The 20,110-nt window shown below is 30.6% G+C and overlaps 1 protein-coding gene across 5 annotated transcripts in view; it reads right to left on the bottom strand.

Moving 5' to 3' along the window:
* Positions 1-6,718: 6,718 nt before the first annotated feature.
* Positions 6,719-20,110, bottom strand: part of LOC124359518 (cdc42 homolog) — a 30,113-nt gene continuing 16,721 nt past the window's right edge. For all 5 annotated transcript variants that reach the window (XM_046812319.1, XM_046812316.1, XM_046812321.1 and 2 more), the window contains exons 4-7: positions 17,030-17,139; positions 12,098-12,295; positions 10,666-10,771; positions 6,719-9,727 (exon numbers count right to left, since the gene is read on the bottom strand). In XM_046812319.1, coding sequence (XP_046668275.1) covers positions 10,682-10,771; positions 12,098-12,295; positions 17,030-17,139 — 398 coding nt within the window. In that variant the 3' untranslated portion in view covers positions 6,719-9,727; positions 10,666-10,681. The remainder of the gene's footprint in view (positions 9,728-10,665; positions 10,772-12,097; positions 12,296-17,029; positions 17,140-20,110) is intronic.

The raw sequence follows: 20,110 nt of genomic DNA, 5'->3' as shown, positions 1-20,110 counted from the left end.
TAAACAAATGCGCTGTTTTCTTCATAGGGACGAACTAGATTTCCATACCCACGCATCATAAGCAGCGTGATTCTCTCAAACTCACTAAGTGACATTGCTTTTAAAACTAGTAGAATAAAATGTAAACACTTAAGTAAAAAAATTTATAACTATCGCAGTACTTCTAGTGAAGACTTTAAACTTTAACTTACGTGGACGAAATTATAACGTAGACTAAAAACCAAGTTGATATTAAAAATACAAAACTGTGGAGTTTTGATGTGACAGTACTGTTTGTATTGCCTAAACCAGTTTATGTTTGCCTGAGATAAAAGGGCTGGAGGGACTGGACCTTGACCTCATGTTGATAAGGAGTTAGGTGGTAATTATTGAATACTCTCAGTTTCTTGAAGACAAGACAGGAAAACCCCTATTTAGTGTTATCCAACAAATGTAGAGGTAAAAAAAAATATTTTTTGTTGGAAATTGTTTTTCAAATTTTACATAACCGACATAAAACATACTACTGAAAGTAAATTAGTTACTTCACAAGACAAAATTACTCAATTTCTTTGTCATGAAATTCATACGGTCCGTACTCTGGATAGGGTCAACCATTTTAAGTGCGGTTTGCGGTAATGCGTTTCTTCTTTACTAGACCTTTAATTTTATACCAAACTCGGCCTATGCTTACATTTAAGATTTTCGTCCGACTCCTCACGGGCCGCCCCCCTGAAAAGATAAAATGTCCCCACTGGTCTCAAAAACTAGGTTCTTAATACAAGTGGTGATGTACAAAATTTAATTTGTATAAGTGAAGCCATACAAAATTAGTGAAAGCGTTTCCATACTTTTTTTTCCACCCTGTATAGAAAGAAAAAGAAATTACAAAAACAATAGTTTTAGAAAAAAATATTATAATGGAAACTTTATTACCAATGCTTCTAATAAATGTAAAGCCACTTGAAATATTATTTAAACTGAATAAAATATTTACAATGGATGTAACAAATCTAATCTAAGTTATGTCATTGATTCTAATACATATAATGGTTATATTATTAATTTAGTAAGTTATATTTAAATAGTTATAATAAACATGTACCAGAGGATCAAGCTATTAATTATGTAAAAGAATATGTTGTAAACTGTTTTGAGGGTGAAGAACAGTTTAACTGAAAAAGCCGACATTTTGAAAAGTTTACAGACTCAATTAATTTTGTAGAGAGGATTACTATGGTTTTTCAGATTTCGTTGTTAGATAAATTATTGAAATAATTTTTGAACTCCTAAATTTTCTTTTCAATAAGATATTAGAGCAAGGGGTATATCCTATTTCTTTTAAATTAGCTAAAGTGACTCCAATATTTTAAAAACGAGACAAACATGATCCATCACGTTACTGACCAACATTTTTGGTTCAAATTTTTAATAAGGCATTAGAATTAATGTTAAGCAACAATTTTTTAATAATCTGTTTTGCAACAAACATTTTGGTTTCATGCAGAGCCGCAATATTGTAAAAGCAGTATAAAAACTTGTAGAACAAGTAATTCTGAATTTTGAAAACAAATTAATATCCTCTACTACTCTAGCTGACTCAACAAAAGCATTTGATTGTATCTCACACAAATTATTAATAAAACAAACTGTTTGTATATGGAATAAGAGATAAAAAACTTGATTTAAGTTCATCTTATCTGTAAGATAGGAACAAATGGTAGTCCATGACCAAGAAAAATCTACTTTTAAAGATGTAAATGTAGGAGTTCAACACGGATCTGTCCTTGGACCGTTTTAATTCGTAAATTCAATTAATGACCTAGCATTCACCATTCTCATCAGTTTTATACACTGAAGATACTACACTTTTGTGCTGGAATAAAAGTTTGGATACATTGGTTGAGGGTGAAATTCAAGCCATAGAAAAAGCACTTTGGAGAAATAGCTGTGGTTATCAAAAAGTTTTTATATGGCAAAAGGGTAACAATGTTTCAGAAAGGGTAATGTAAGCTTTTTTAGAAATTTAAATATGACTGTAGTTAGTCTATACCTTTTACATTTATTGCTGATTAGTTGATATTACGATACAAGATTAGGCCAGAGATATACAGCTGTCTTACTAGAAAGAACCATGTGATAGAAATGTTACCAGAAAAAAAAATAGAAATAGTCACTCATTACGAAAGTAAAAATGTTCAATAAACTACCACAAGAAGCATATCATGTACCATTAAGAATATTTAAAGAAATGGCTTGAAGAGGTCTTTTGGCCTGTGATACTACTACCTAAGATTTTATTTAGTGTACAACTGTTTTATTTATTGATTAATGTTTTTTATAATATTTTATTTATTAACATTTTTATCTACAAAAATTGTTTTTATTGTTGTTAAGTTTTCGTATTTTAGAATGATGTAAGTGTTAATTTTCAGAGACATTTGAAATGCATTTTTAATATTAACTGTTATGTTATTTCCTATATTGATGTAATTTTCACAATAGGCTAAGTGATTTCTTACTGTAAAAGATGACTGTCGATTGCATGATTCATGTTTATCTTACTGATTTCTGATAACAAGAATTCTATTTGCAGAATAAAAATGCAATCAGTCTTAAGTAGGTCTCTAGTATCAACAGAACATAAACTTATTTCCATATTTTGAGGTTCATCTCCACCAAATGCACTAGTTTTTAATGAATAATGATAGGATACACTATAGCAGCTACAGTGTCACCAACACTTGGATAAACACAATTCTAAATGGTGATTACTATTGTATGTGCTGCAAATAAAGAAATATTAATTTAGTTACATATTTGGCTTAGGTATTTCAGCACTTTCCATTCATAACTGGATAATGATTGAATTTTATAACTGTGGAATACAGTGTGCCACATATTGTGGCCTGACGAGCTGAGAGGACAATCCTGTAAGTTCAATGCCAATGGCAAAAGGATAAGAATGTTTTTCAATAAAATTTATTAAAAATTTGTGATTGTATACAATTTTAGCTATAGTATTCAGTAGAATAAGTATTTTCCACTCAAGAATTTATTTAAAAATTATTTTCCAAGACAAAATCAATAGAACATTTTCTGAGGCAAGTACAGTACTTGTAATTGTTGTATTATAACAATTTTATTTGTTTGTAATATTATTATTTGTAGTGCTAAGGAATTTCCTCTTGTACAATTTTTTAAAATCATCAATTTTGGCCAACAAATATGGAACTTATAGGCAATAATGTAAAAGGTGCACAACAGCATAAAATGGTTATGGTATCTCTCTGGTAGATACCACTGGAGTTCCTAAGAAAATCTAAATTTGGCCGGTACCCAATGGGTTAAAACTGTGTTATAAATAAGGAACCATCTCAAATCTTTAACTGTTTCATTTTAAGAACTTTGGTGTCTTAATACTATTATTTGTTAATAAAAATAGTTTCTGATTGGAAAATATACATTGAACTAATGTACTAACTGAAAATTGTATTTTTAACAGTAGCATTGAGACTAAAATCTATATTTATGAAGTGAAAAATTTATGGATTTGAGATTAGATCAAATTTAAAGCGCAGTTTTAATCTTGAGTTAAAAGCGAAGCCTCGGATGTATCTGGCAGGGCAGCACACTACTGTTCCCTCTTAATAGAGTATAATTTTTTACATTTTATATGTGAGATAACTTTACAAGATTTCTGATATAAGAAAAGACTGTTTGACACCCTTAAATTTAAATACAGTGCTCGACAAGCATTATGAAGATAGCTTAAGGCAGTGCAGATGTTTTTCAGCTGGGTTCATTCTTTTAAATCTCACAATCATCACTATTTAAAATATCTTCATTCTTCACACTATTTAAAATATCTTCATTCTTCACCGGAGATATGTACAATATAAAACATGGTTTAATCACTCAAGATAGATACTTAAATTAGTATTTTTGGGAGTTTTTAATCAGACACAATGAAAAATAACTGAATAAAATTGGATACATTTTTACAGTACAGTACTTAAGTACTAAACACCAAAAAGACATGAATTAATTATAATACAGATAAACAACTTTAAAAAAAATTACAATAACTCCTCAATTCTATATTTCATATTAATAACTTCATCTGTTTTTGTAGGCCTAATTCCATGATGGTCTAAATTTCAAAAACTTCTTGATTACTGATTAAATATTAATCCCACCTTTTACATTTTTTACAAGATATCTTAAAAGAGTTAAGATATTTAGAAACATTAAAAAGTAATAACCCTACCGAAAACAGATTGTTTCGTCACGTAGTTAAGAACTTAAACTTCACGAAATACTGTAGAAAATAAATAAATTATAGAGGTGTATATTTTCTGAAGGTTTATCATCAGATTGAAGATCCTTTAAAATAATCTTGATGTATTTCTTCCTCAGTTGATGGCTGTTATATTCATTATTCAAAGTAAAGTGTTCTTTATTCATATACATCAAGTACAGATATAGTGTCAAAAATTAATAAACCTAATTGGTGACATAAAACATTTAGAGTAGAGTATTAATGTCCATGATTGGTCATTTTGTAAAATTCTTCAAGTGTGTAGATGGCCTAGTGTGAGAGCAGTTTATGGAGTTCAGTCTTTAGCTGTTTCCCCTTCTTCGTTCTTATTTCTATCGGTAGACAGTTGCTCAGCTTTCTTCCTATGTAGGATGGTTTTTTTTCATACTGTGCTAAGTGGTGAATGGGCAGTGGATACATAGTTGAGTTGCGGGTGTTGTAGTAGTGCAGGTCTTCAAGCCTTGATAGGTTTTCTCTGTCAACATAATATAAAATAACTTCTTGTATGTAGAGAGCGGTCACGGTCAAGATCTTTAATGTTGCAAAGACCTCTCTGCAGCTTTAGGGGAATTGAAGGTTTGCAAGTGTATTCTTATTGCTTTTTTTTGAAGGATTAGAATTCTGGTCATGTTAGCATTTGATGTCCCTCCCAATACAGCTAGACCGTATCTTATATGTGCCTCAAATAGAGCAAAGGCAGTACGTGCTGTAGTCAGATCATTAATTTCTTTAACCTGTTTGAGTGCATATAGGCTTGAGTTTAGTCTATTGCATAGCTGGTCAATATGGGGTGTCCAGGATAAGCTTGAGTCAATTGTAATTCCGAGGAATTTGGTTTGTTCAACCAAGTTAACTTCTGGTGAGCAATTAATTCGTCCTGTTCTTCTCCCAAACCCTAGTTGGGTAGTTTTAGAGGGGTTAACCACTAAGTCATTTCCATCACAATATTGATATGCCATGTTGACCGCAATAAAAGCATTTACACTAAGGTTTTCAGGTGTATTGTTGTCAAGGATTAAGGTTGTATCGTCAGCGTACATCAAAGTTTTAGTATATTCATGTAAGTATTCTGGAAGGTCATTAGTAAAAAGAATAAAAAGCACTGGACCCAGCACGGATCCCTGTGGGACACCTCTATGTATAGGACGGGGTTGTGATTGGAATGCTTTAGTCAACCCTTTTTCAGTAGACTTTAGTTCGACTATTTGACTTCTGTCTTTGAGGTAGCTTTCGAACCATTTCACAGCTGTTTCTATTACACCAAGTGCTTTTAGTTTTTTCTGTATGAGGTCATGACCCAGGCAGTCGAAAGCCTTGCTCAAATCCAAGAAGATAGCTGTAGTCAGGTTGCCTTTTTCTATGCTGTCAGTCACTGATTCTATCAAGCTAATCATTGCTGTAGTTGTTGACTTGCCATTGACGAAGCCATGCTGAGAGCTGCTTCACAGGTTGTTCAACCTGCAATGTTCTAATAGCCTGACGAGAACAATTTTCTCACAAAGTTTTGAGACAGTTTGTAGTAATGAAATGGGTCTGTAATTACTTAATTCTGATTTACTGCCAGTCTTAAATTTAGGATAGATTTTTGATATTTTCAGTGCTGAGGGAAAGTGTCCTTCGTTGAAAGATTTATTGAAGATATCAGTAAGGGGATAGATAAGTTCTTCTGCACAGTGCTTTAGTATTTTTGTGGATATGTCATCAATACCGGCTGAGTTTTTTTACTTAAAGTTTTTAATAATTAATCTTAATTCCTCTTGAGTTGTGGGTCTTAATGAACTAAGTTTGTGGAATTATTTGTGGAATTTCCTCAAATGGAATGCTAATGGTGTAATAGATCATTTCTGGAGAAGGCCATGACTTTTGGTGCCATTTTCTTGTCTGAAAACATTTATTACAATATTTTGTCTTATTAATTTTTCAGGCCTTGAAATAAAGGCATATATAACCTAAAATAAAACCGTGAAGGTTTTATATTTTAGTAGAAATTCTATTCCTTCTAACATAATTCGAGGCTATAAAAATGTTGATATTGAAAAATGTCTGAATAATGCATTTTTTTATTGCTGTGCACAACCAATTTTGACATATTTTCATAAATAAAATGGCAAATCATTGCCTGCACTTTAGTAATTTTACTGAAGACTTTTGTTTTCCTTTTGTAAAGCAGTTAAAGTATTGTTCTGAAACACATAAATAACTCAATTTACATGCAAATATTTTCAGTTATCTATTGAACAAGAAAATATATAATTTAGTGATAATAAAACATTAAATAATACTTTTCAACTTTCTGATTTGTTGTTATAAATAGTTCTAGATTTCCAGAATGACCTAAATCATCAATACTTATTTAATGACATGTTCTAATAATAAACTTGTATACAAATTACGGAGAGGGAAATAAATGATCAGTTCTATAATAAGGTAAATGTTTATTAATAAATATCAAATGTTTTAATTTGTGTTACATGTCAATTATCTAGTAGTATACAGCCACTAGACTTTTATACTCATATTAAAAAAACAATTTATAATGTAAAAAAGTATATATGCTTAGATATTCTATTTTGCCAATACAGTTACTTCTCTGATTCTACTCGCAACTTTGAGCTGTCTTCCTCTTTTTTACAAAACTGTTCAACTGTAGACAATGGATTCATAATAAATTTCAAACTAGCCTTTCAACTGACACTATGTACAAAATAATATTTACAGAATGCTCTGAGAGAAATCAAAAGAAGAAAGACTATAGATATATTTTCTTTCAAGGTTTGCACTTTTTTTAAATACAATGAAACATTCATACAAACAAAAACATTTTATTTATATATCATGTTTTCTACGTGTTTTCTTACAATCTTATTAACTTTCTTGAATGTAAGGTTCTCTACACAGTTTTGACTATTATGAAAGTGTGTCATTACAAATGACAAAATCTAAAAAGGCATACAAACACAAATCGGGACCGTTGAGAAAGTTATGCACTCAGTATTACAAGACCAGTTTCTGATTGCTTTTATCGGAAGTGAGGTATTATGTACCTCATATATGTCATTTGTCTTTCCACTGCATACATTTTCAAGTACAAAGATATACTTTATCTGAAATATCCTTGTGTGTAAGAACATTGTGAAGTTATGGTGTTTACATGGGAAATTTTATTGAAAAGGTTTGTTGTACACAATTCACATTAGATTTAATTAAAACCATCTTAATTGTTGAAAAAGTATCTTTAAATATTCTATTTAACATCATAACTAGTATTTTTAAATCACTGTAAAAAATTAACCCTTAGTACGCTAAATAATACATTTTTAAAACCTACTATTTCAAAAAATGTATTTTTAAAAGTTCTTTTTTATTGAATATACTGGTAAAATAATATACAAAAACACATTTTATGTTTAACAATTTTTAGTTTAAAATCAATGCATGCTTAGTTGTCTTTTACAAGCGAGTTTACCGCTTCGAGCATAGAGAGGGCAGGCCGAATGCGCGCACTGACGGTCAATGTCAGCAAAAACTAAAAACATCACACTATCGACATCATAATAGAACACCAAACAAGCACACTTGTGCATTCATACAGAATTTGGGTAACTGAAATGAATATAATGTTTTGTTACGAGATGAATCCTGTTTAGCGTTACAGGGAAATTATGATCAGCAATATATGCTGCTTATCACGTACAAAGGGTTAAAGTTTAAATACTATTTTAGACTACATTTTGTAGAAAGTAAATAAAAAGACACACCTTGATGGAAAATGAGGGATTGCTATTTTCATCCATTTGAACAGTATACTGAATTTTGCTAATTTACAAGAAATGCATAACAAATTTCTCAAGGCCATTCATTGAAGTTTACCAGCTTACTAAGACATGTTTGGTGGCATATGAAGATTAAATTATGTTTTCGGTAATAATAGTACAGTAAAGTTTGTGCTGGCTGTATGACTGGTGTGCTCACAATAAATAACATGTAGTTTATAACAAAGTTTCAATTCCATTGTAAAAAGTACACTTTACTTAAGGTAAAAATTTAAGTAAAAACAAAATCAGAAACCGGCTGTTAATAAATTATAAAAAGTCTGTCTCACAAAACACTATATGGCACTAACATTAAACTGAATTAATCGATAATGTTTAGGTTTGATAAGGTAAACTTTTGAAATGGTGCTAATTTCATATTAACACCATGTATAAAAATTATATATAAACATTATCTGTGTTTTAACATGGATTACAAACAATCATTCCACCCTTTAAAAGATACATTGTAAAGGGAGCCACTCTTCATAATAAGTAAAATTCTGTGTATGACTTTTTATTCGGAAATGTTTATTTCTTGACATAAAGATTTAACTAAAGCCAATCCTTCTCATTGTACTTTTTGCCGACTTAGCAGTTTTTATATTTTTAACGGAATACAAAACACAATAAATCTGACAACAACAATAAATAACATACTAAAACATACACATACTATGTCTACAAGGCAAAATAGACCACATATTGATTAATCTTTTATTATAAAAATATGAAACGCTCTTTTACTTTCATTACATACATCTGACACTGTACACCACCTTTTTTCTTTCCTATGAAAATAAATAGTTTGTGAAGAAGGGAAGAAAGCAAATTATCCAACTTACAGAATTTAGTTACAATACATGAAAATAATTTAAACTGAAATAAATTGACACTAATCCAACCAAACACAATACGAACCAACCGAGAACGTAAAATAAAAATTTACAAGCTTGATTAATGATTTTAATTTATACAAACCAAAAGTGGACGTAAAATTTAAAAACAATCTTTTAACAAATGAATCATGCTTGTCGTTATGCTTCACATAACACATTCCTTTTCTACACTATAAAATGCTCAAGTAAATAATCAAAAACGTTAATACTATATAGCAGTCATACATGTGACATAAACAAAAATAAACAAACTATTTAGTATTGGGCTCATTCTACACAAGGGTATTCCTATAAAATTAATATATTAAATTAATAATCTAAAGGTTTTTAGTGGTGACAATACTTAAAACTAAATCAAAAGATAAAAACAGGTTCTGAAAGATCTTTAAACTGGTTATTAATGAGTTTATTCAGCAAAGGCTTGATTGTTGCACCAGTTATCTCAGTTTAAAGTATTATAAAATCCATAAACATTGACAGTATTATCCCAGGTCAGCTGACTGAATAAATGCATTAATAAATTATAATCTTTCAATAATTTCTTTTAACCAATAACATAATAAATTTACTTCTATTCTAAATTATTTACAATTTCAGGAGTTATTGTATCGATTGTAGAAGTCCATAGTGCAGTGTTTGCGCAAATAAAGTAAACACAGATGTTATGGCTCAGAACATACAACGCATCGGGCTGGTTGATTGGTGGCCAGCGATTCCTGGAACACGTGCAGTAAGTTTGAAAATAAAAATAAAAACACTTTTAACCAGATTTTATGGTTAAATCACAAACTAGAACTGAATGGTGGGGAACTAAGTCTATCAAACACACTATTCAAAAACAATAAACTCACGTTCCAGTAAAATTTTATGCATTATATTATACAATTTTAAAAATCAAAGTACCAAAACAAAATGAACATTCCACTCTACAATGTTGGTTTATCAAATCCTATCTTCATACTGTAAATCTACTTTAAATAGTAAAATTGTATCTACACTTATTTTTAAATAGTAAAGTGCATGTGCCAGTGATCATTATGATTTTCAATCTGCTATGAACAACAAAACATAATCTGTTCCTATTTTCTTCAATTTGTATTTATAAAGATAGCCAATTTATTTGGTATTCTAAAAGTTCATGAATAGTGGTAGGAAACCAGTGGGCTTTTTATAAATTCTACTAACCAAATTTGAACCTTTATTCATAACAAATCATCTTATTTTTTTATTCTTAAAATAATTTAATAAACAGAAAAAATGTCCTTATTAAATAATGTTTTTATATGTCTTTTAAATATATATTTGAATTTGATTATAATATATTACAATGTTTACCTAAAAAGTGCAATATTGTAAATTTAAAAATAAAAAATATTTACAGTAAATTATTTTCAGTCACATGAAATGAAAGTTAACGACTAACTAGAAGAGCATAAGAGCATTTCAATTAGAATATTTTTAATTTTACATACATAATTTAAACGTATTATATCCATTACATTATAATTTTTGGTAGGATTACAGCAGTTATAAATAGAAATATATATATATATAAACACACACACACACACTATACCAATACATACAGTTTGTAAGTATAAAGTATATAATGTGTGTGTTTATTTAACATTAACATGTATATGTTTAGACTTACAATGTTCATAAGGCTCCTACAGCATGACACATCGTCTTCGTTTGACTGGTTCTGGAGGTTCTAGTGCAGCCAGAATGGCTTCATCAAAAACATTCTTAAGTCCTTTCTAAAAAGTAAAAAAACAACATTATAATTGAATAAAATTAACTTTTGATTTTAGTAAATACCTACAGGAATATGTATAAACAATCAATAGCGTGTCTAATAGGTAGGGCTCTGGGGACTCAGCATATACAACCATTTTCATGTTTATTAGTTAATTATTGGCAGATGGCAACAGCTAGCTGCTTAATTAAATTTCTATAATTTGTAAAACTAGCAACTGCTCACTTTGTTCAAAGAATTTTGTTGATATCAAAACAAAAAGAGAGGATTAGTAATTAAGGAGATGAACTGTTTGGTTACACATAAATTCCCAATTATTAAATTATTGTGTCCTGTTTCATTTGGCACCGTCTATAAAATAGCTATTACATTGTTTTGTTAAATGACATAAAGTGAAAGAAAAGTTATAGTTCTTTGATTAAAGTTTGTTATTGACAATGGAAGGTTTGACAGGATAGCAGGATTTCATTCCACTTTTATCCATGCTAGTGTGATGTGTGATTGTGTCTCGTACGCGTGACTCGTGGTCAGACTTGCATTCTCTGCAGTGACAACGCCTGGACTAGACTCTAAGCAGCTTTTGGCTATGTTTCAGCCCTTTTCTTTCCCTTCTTTTATTCTTTCTGTTCTCTATTTTTGTACGTGCTAATACCTCCTCCACCTGACGAAGAGGATAGATTCCAATCCTAGAAGCGTTTTTATACCTTATAACCATAATGATGGTAAATGTCCGACATCCTGTTATCCTGTCAAAAGGGGTAGTTCAACGCACTGTGATATACAGCTGATCGGAACAGTCAATAAAACTCATGTAACCTGAACGTAACTCAAGAAAATTTGTTATGAATTGAAGTAGAGATGGTTTACTATATTATAACATTAATATCGATATTTATCAATTATATTACTTACAGAGGAAACTGGATGGATATTGTTCTATTCATTCCTAACACCTATTGCATTTCACCGGCCTGACAATTTTTTTCTGAAGACTTGTATACTGTGTGGTAGGTGGAATTAAGACTTATTTTTGTAGGCTACCAATAACACTATTGCCCAGAGTGCTCTATTACAGTTTTTTTAGTTGATCTGCCAGAAATCTACTTAACAGTTGATTACTGTATTATTTAACCACAACTATGACTACTAATCCGTTAATACATAATATGAGACACTAATCTCTGATAAATGTGTTAAGAGTTAAACAATAGCTATTTGACTGAAATGTATCTGTAATATCAGAAATCATAATTGAGAGCCTTAATTAGCACTCTTTAAAGCGCAAATAAGTTTATGAAACTTCAATAAACACAGTGAGGGAGCTTACTTGTGTTAAGGCAGAGCATTCAACATATTTTACTGCTTTTAACTCCTTGGCGAGTTTCTCCCCCTGTTCAAAAGATATGGGCTTTTGTTTATTTTTGGCCAACTTCTCAATGGTCCCAGCGTCGTCTCTCAGATCAATCTGTGTGCCCACCAATAAAAATGGAGTTTTCTGACAGTGATGCGTTATTTCGGGTACCCACTGAAACAAAAATAGAACATTTACTATGCAGATTATCATGCTATGACAATAAAGTGTATATGTGTTCTTGGTTATCTGTGTCAGATAAGATTAAAAAATCACAAGATGTAAGGTACGATCTATAATGTAAAAGTTAATTTTTGTATTGACACAACATGAATTTGAAATATTAAAAAAAAATTTTAAGGAAAAATTAAAAATAACAATAAAAAATAAATTTTTTGCTCAATCACGATGTTCACAGTCAAATATTACAAATTATTAATAGATATATTAACATGTTTTCAAAAGCTTTCGGTAATTTCTGTGGTTACTTTCATTATTTATCACAGTGAAATATAGACATAGCAGTTTTCATTTCATGGACTGTTCACTTCTGATTGTGGTGTTGCTTCTGCCAATGTGAAATTTTGAAAATAACACATAGTTTTGATGATTACCAGTGATAGTACTATCTTCATTGATTTATGATATTATTGTCATTGTATAATTTTACCAAATTTAAAAATGTATATTTCACTAACAAACACCAATTTTAGTAAATATAAATAATGTAAGATAAATTTGACCGGAGACCTAGATCTTGAAAAAGTACAATATAGGAATTCAAGAAATATAGACTGGGTGTCATAGTAGGAAAACCCAAGGGTGCAACTGGAATCTGATGGTAGGAATTGGAAACAGATTTCCTTACTGATTTACAATAAGCATGGTTTTGGTTTTGACATCCAAGCTTTTTTTTAGACACAGGGACCCCATTTATATAAAACTGCACAAATTACAATAAAAACAAATATTAGCAATCATTTATTTACTACCAACCAGTTGGCATCTGCAAAAATTGATTTGCTCTGATTAAGGAACAAAAATATATAACATACAAGTATTGTTGACAAAATCACAATATTTCCTTAATTTGGTTATTTTTCTTTCAGCGTTTCACAATTCCTGATTAAAATCTGTAATTTAATTAACTACAGATTTAATTAATTAGATGTTAATTAATTAATCTGCATATTTAAAAAATTATTGCATAACTTTTGATTTCAGAGGGCATTTGCCAAACGGTCATTTTATCGACACTACCAAGTACTATCTAATAAGTGGCATTTTGGTATACTTACAGCTCAAACAACTTACATTTACCTTCGTGACTTGTCTCTACTATCGATTGACATTACAACAGACATGGTTTACAGATACATCGCTGGTCAAAATGATTAAAATTACTGGATCACTAGTTTAGTACGAAGATACTGCCTGCCACTAAGTTTATAGATTGGTAATGGTGCTCAAAGATTTCCAGCAACCACCTAGTCTGGCTGATTTTGTCAACATACCATTGTGTTTAAATTTAAATTCTATGACTGGACAGCATATTTAGTGTCTTAATTTAGTGTTCAGTGTGAATTAAATTGGATAACGAATCATCTTGGTGGTACATGCAGCATATCCAATGAAGTAGATGTGTCACGCAATAGACAGGAAAAGGGGGACAGTCCGGTTTGACAAGACTTCTGAAGGGATGTCAACAATTTTTAAGTTGAGATTATGATTCATGTAGTGATAGAAGATGAATGTGACTTCCTGTCCAATAATGGATGGTGACACAGAAACGATCCGGCCTTCAACAAATCAATCAATTTTAATTTAAATTTGAAGTTTTTGTTTAATTATTTTTATGCGTATACGATATACGTATTCATTAGAAACATTAAGGACATTTTTTATTTATGCTGAAAGATGTTTGGAAAGCAACAACAAATTTGCACTTTCATGAAAAATGTTTAGGAACCACAGTGATTAATTTGTGTGTTCATGTGTGTGCGTGTAAAGTTAAATTTTTCTACAGTAAATAGTTTTCTATTTGATTTCAAAAATAAAAATATTTAATTGGTATAATTTTATTTAAAAACAAGATTTATAACACTTCAAAGATATCCTTGAAAACCAGGTGCTTATCTATATACTAAAAAGTTCTTTTTTCCTACAAAATAGCCTTTTCAAGCTCACTGTAAAATATTACGAGTTAAAATGGCAGGAAAGTGTATGACAAATTAAAAATATATCTCTAGTGCGAAAAACAGATCAAGGCTATGTGGGTAGTCGTGCACACGGAAACAGACAAACTAGCGGCCTCCAACGTTGAAGGTATTAGAATCAAACCAGATGCAAATCATGAACTCTGAATATTCAATGTCACTAATGTTTTCAGTTTATTTTTATATAAATGTTTGAGAAGACAACAATTGACAAACCACTTGTTTTTGTTTTTGAATCATCAAACATTTAAATAATACTTCCATGTTTCTTTTCCCTGCTGACCTTAATGAGGTGTTTTAAACTATTCACAGTCTGTTTTACATATTGCTCTGTCCTTGTCAATCAAAATCTGAAATGGAAAGAACATTTGTTATACTTGGCTGGCAAGTTAAGCCCACATGTTTTGTGGTGAAAGTAATTGCAGTTTCAGCTAACTATATTACTATCAAATCAGTTTATTACACTTGTGCAAATTCACACTTGAGGTACAGGGTGATGTTTTGGGGGTATTCTGTTGGGGTCCAATTTTTTTACTCAGAAAAAAAGGTTATAAGGACAATCTTCAACCTGAAATCCAGATTCATGAAAAAAATTATGCCATAAACACAATTTAACACTTCCATCTGTTTATATATTTATATTTTTACTTTTTCTAAAATATAATGTTAACATGTTAACCAACAAGTACTGATTACTCGTTACAACATGGTGATTACCAGTATCCAATACACAGGCTTAAACTATACGAGATAGGAGCTTATTATTTCATCATGAAACTTAAGTAGTAAAGGGAGATAGCATCATGTAATCTAATGGCAAGCCAATTTAATCAGTATTTCACAACATTCGCTGATAATACGTTGAAATATGCTGGCCATGCTTCAAATTGTTCTACATCTATGGCATTCTGTCTCCCCGAAATATAATGGCCATACATGTCTAAATAGGCTCTTACTAACTAATGAGCTTGAGCTAAATAACACAATTATTGACTCTTTAAAACCAAAACCATCAGGACAACCAGACGAGATTTCCTCTAGAATTGTTCAAATTTGCAAAGAGTAACGTCTTTTACTGCTTGAGGATGTAGCCAATTTATCACTTCTTCAGGGATCTTTTCCTCCAGTCTGAAAATGGCTAAAGTCATTCCCCTGCACAAAAAAAAAGGAATAATGGATGACATGAAACTATAGGCTATCTTTGATTTCAACCTTCTTAAAATTTATTGAGAGAATTGTTTTATCAAGGATCTTTCAACATCTTGACATTAATAGGCTGCTTACTGAGAGGCGGCATGGGTTTGTGAGGGGCAGGTCGACAGTGAGATGTTTGGAAGATCTGATTGAAGAAATAATCAACAAAATTGATGATGGCAAAAGGGTCACAGGAATATTCCTGGATCCAGCAAAGCTTTTGATTGTTTGGGCTATGATGTAATTGTGTCAAAGCTGAGTTATCTAGGAATTAGTGGAACAGCACTTTGATGGTTTGCCAGTTATTTGGAAGGTAGGTCTGAAGTTGTGAAACTCCATCAAGCTTGAAACATGCAATTCAAGACCTTCTCCACTCCCTGTTTTTAGAGATGTCTCTCAGGGATCAGTATTGGAGCAAGTTTTTCATATAGTTTTTTAACGATTAACCATCCTATATCAAACCCTATATACTATGGCAAATACTACATGTACGCTGACAATACTGTTGACTTATCGTAAAACAAATCTATTAATAATAGGTCAACTCTTTCTTAGCAGTATATGGCCATTAACTACTGCACCAACTTGGTCCTCAATGAAGAAAAGATGAAGCAGCTGATATTTGGAACAAAAAAAAATTGAAATGGTTGGTATACCTAATCTTGGAACCACTGACCACACCAGACATGTGGGAGTTATTGTTGATGTTGACACCTCTCTCGGAAGAACCATGTTGACAAAAACCAAACAAACAGTTCATTGTATGCCCGTGAGGAGAACTGTTGCTTCTGGTACAACATGGTCTACAAGAGTTGCTTATCAAACCCTTTTGGAGAGCCATATGAATGGAATCACCTTATGGAGGGAGCTTGTCCTGTGCCAACCTAAAAAGAGTTTTACTTCTCCAAAAAGAATACAATAAGAACATTGGCTGGATTGGGAATATATATTAGCTGCAGGAAAACTTTTAAAGATTTGGAGATTTTTACAGTCGTTTCTCACTATGTCCTGACAGTGATTTCGTCTGCTTGTACATATGGACTTCAAAGACTTGCCCCTATTCACCAACACAATGCCTGATTTGCAAACAACTGCAATATTCTACTTCACCACACAAGATTGTATGCTAAGAAACCAGCATACGCCTGCACAAAGTTCTACAACCTTCCCCCAGATGAGATGAAGAGTTGGAAAAACCATGATAGAGTACATTTGGAAAAAAGGCTTACTCAATGACCATTCTACACGGTGGATGAGTTTATGTCTTGAAGAAACTGACAGATATATTTAACTGTAACAATGCAACTTTGTTTTTGTAAATATTTAATATAATAGTTATTCTCTCGCTCGCTCCCCCTCCACCAGCCTCCCTCCTCTCCCTCCCTCCACACACCCTCTCCCTTCGTTCTCTACTATTAATTTTTGAAGGTTTATGGACAGAAAAAAGAATGTTTTAAATGAAAATAAACGTACTAGGAAATTACCAGTATGTTCTTACTTTTTCTTTGACGTTTTCGAACGATGATGGTGATACAACAGAAAAGCACACTAGGAAGACATCAGTTTGGGGGTAACTGAGTGGACGTAGTCGATCATAATCTTCTTGCCCTTTAAATGGAAAAAAACGTTATAACTAACAAATCTGGTACAATAATGTAAAGTGTTAATATTAACATAATACAACTTAACAACAGGTAATGAAACTAAAATACATTGATAACATTTCATACTTTTCAAAATTTGCAACCGAGAACAAATTTAAAATTACTTATAATTACTGTCAGATGTATTGTAACGTATTATTATGGAATATCACACCACCTGTTGAGGTTGAGATGCTTACCATGTCAAACTATTAATGCTTGAATCAACTGACTACTGCAAAGTCATAATTAGATTAATTGAAACTTCACACAAGTTCTATCTTTATCACATGTTTACATCTTTATTTAATTGAAATGGTTTGTACCTTATAAAATGTAATTCCTACAGTGTAATTTACTTCTAACAAAAGAATAATTGTTTATACCAATAAATGTTATCAGTGTACAAAAATCTATAATATTAATTAATAACTTCAAAACTACATCTGGAAGCAAACATAACATTAAACGATTAAACTTTGGCAACGAGAAAAATATTTAAATTTAATCAGTCAAGACACTCAATTCTTACAGCTTATCTAGGGAAACAGCAACTTGTAATAATATAAAAACTAATAATACAGGAGGAAAATAGTCTCTTCCTTACTCAAGCTCTACAAATATGAGGCAGAATTTGATATTACTAAATAAATGTCTTTATTTTTGAGGTGGAGTTAGGACTATTACCCATTTATTCCACTTAAAACAAAACATATATATATATATATATATATATTCAAATAATTATCTAAACAAAAATATCATCAGGACATTGTGTATGACTATATATATATATATATATATATATATATATATATATATATATATATATATATATAGTCATACACAATGTCCTGATGATATTTTTGTTTAAACAATTATTTGAATGTTTTGTTTCAGCTTTACTGCATATGTTTTTCTCAATAAAAGTGTGGATTTAATTCATTTCATTCATCTAATTCATTATAAATGTGGTTGAACCAAAATTAATCACTCACTAAGAGTTTAAGGTCTAATTGAGAAGAAATATCTAAAGTTATCAAAAATGAACTTTTAGTATTGATGATTAAACTTCAGACTCACAAGTGGACTGAATTCAATATGTTTATTTATATTTTATTTTAATGAGATTTTACCAAATATTGATACATTTCTGTATTGGTCATTAATATGAACACTTTATAGGTTATTAAATAATACCATTCACCAATTGTCCAATTCCATATTATTACCAGATTTCATATATTGTATGTATGACATTAAATGCATGCATATTTAAATGTATGCATATTTGACAGAATTTCTGTACAAAAAATAATTGATAAATAGCAGCTGAGGCAAGAGCCACAGTTATCAATAACAAATAATAGCATTGCTATTTATTCCAAGTAAATATGATCGCAAATAAAGAGCTAGAAAGAAATACACTATCAATGCATTTATTTTTGTAATATTTAGGTCCAAAATATGTAAAACAATATGAATTATTATTTAAGTGACAATGATGTATGCAAGCCGTCCTTTAAGCATATTTACTTACTATACTAAGTGTCACTTTCAGGTTTGATAATTTTTGTATCTATGCCAGTCAGACAGAGATAAATTTTACTGTGTTAGGAAGAGATGTGAATGACTTGTAAACAAATGTTATGATTCAACTCTAATACTGGTTCATTTTCAAGCACTCAGTATGTTGCAGATATTGGCAGCAGCTCAAAAATGGGTGGCTGATTTATTGTCTGTAAAAACCATTTGTATTATGTATTTCAAACCTGTACTGATGATGTTAATGTACTATTGCGAAGAGAAAGAGGTTCTCATTTTTCGTTATTGGTTTTATAAAACATGACTTCTCTTCTTCCTTGAAATATGACAGCTACTTTGAACTCATTCCTAACTGAGCTAGGTAACTCAAAGTACATGACATTAAACTTAAAACTGTTATTGTTTTCAAAATTACTGCATTGAACTATATTTTTTAGGTTTTTATAGTTGTTAGTAACATAAATAATTTTTACAGTACTTTGTTTTTGTTTTATTATTCTTGAGTATGATGTTTGCTTGCTACACTAATTACTTAAAAATTCTGCTAGGCATATTTTCTGCCAATATAATTTTTACAAATTATAATCCCGCACATTATCAATATGAATATGTCTTAACATTATGTAAATACATTACTTAACATTATACAAAACAAAAACTGTTTGTTTGGTTTTGGCTTTGATTATAATCTGAGAAGATATTTCATCCAATAGTAAATCTGTTACCATTTACAAAGTAGTTGTGAGCTAACTAGCAGCAAACAAATGAAATTGTGAATGAAAATAGAATACAGGAAAATATTCAAAATGTTATTATGTGTAAACTTTGACAATAATAAATAATATCCAACATTTTAAATTTTAACCCTGAAAATGAGATCATTACTAGAAGATTCAAATTTATTAATTCTAAACGCACATTTAGCATGGTAGCGCTATCTAAAAATTGCCGTACAGAGCTACGGCTTAGCTTTTTCGCAAAAACACTGCCATATAATCCTCATATGAATAAGTATACGTAGTCTATTTCTCTTTGGAAGATAACATTTTGGATGGTGAAGTTAGTTGTATCTCTACTAGTTATAATTATCAAGTAGATTCTATCCAAACCTACATTTTCGATTAAGTAGTCACTACTGCCTAGTACAGGGTGTCTATTGCTGAGGTATAATAAAAATCCATGAATTTAGTGACTTGCAATGACCTTCGAAGCAAAAAATCTGTGACCTTTAATGGTGTATTTGACAACCATTACCAAATAATATGTAAAAAGCAACTCTTTATAAAACAACATTTTAAGGCACCATTTTCCTAATTAAACTGGGGAATACATACGTGGATTGAAGAAACATGTTTCACAACAATAATTTTACCTTATCGGGAGTGTAGTGT

This window comes from Homalodisca vitripennis, chromosome 4 (genome assembly GCF_021130785.1).
Source record: "Homalodisca vitripennis isolate AUS2020 chromosome 4, UT_GWSS_2.1, whole genome shotgun sequence".
Taxonomy (NCBI): domain Eukaryota; kingdom Metazoa; phylum Arthropoda; class Insecta; order Hemiptera; family Cicadellidae; genus Homalodisca; species Homalodisca vitripennis.
Note: the sequence above shows the minus strand (reverse complement) of the source record. Positions and strands in the feature narration are given on the sequence as shown.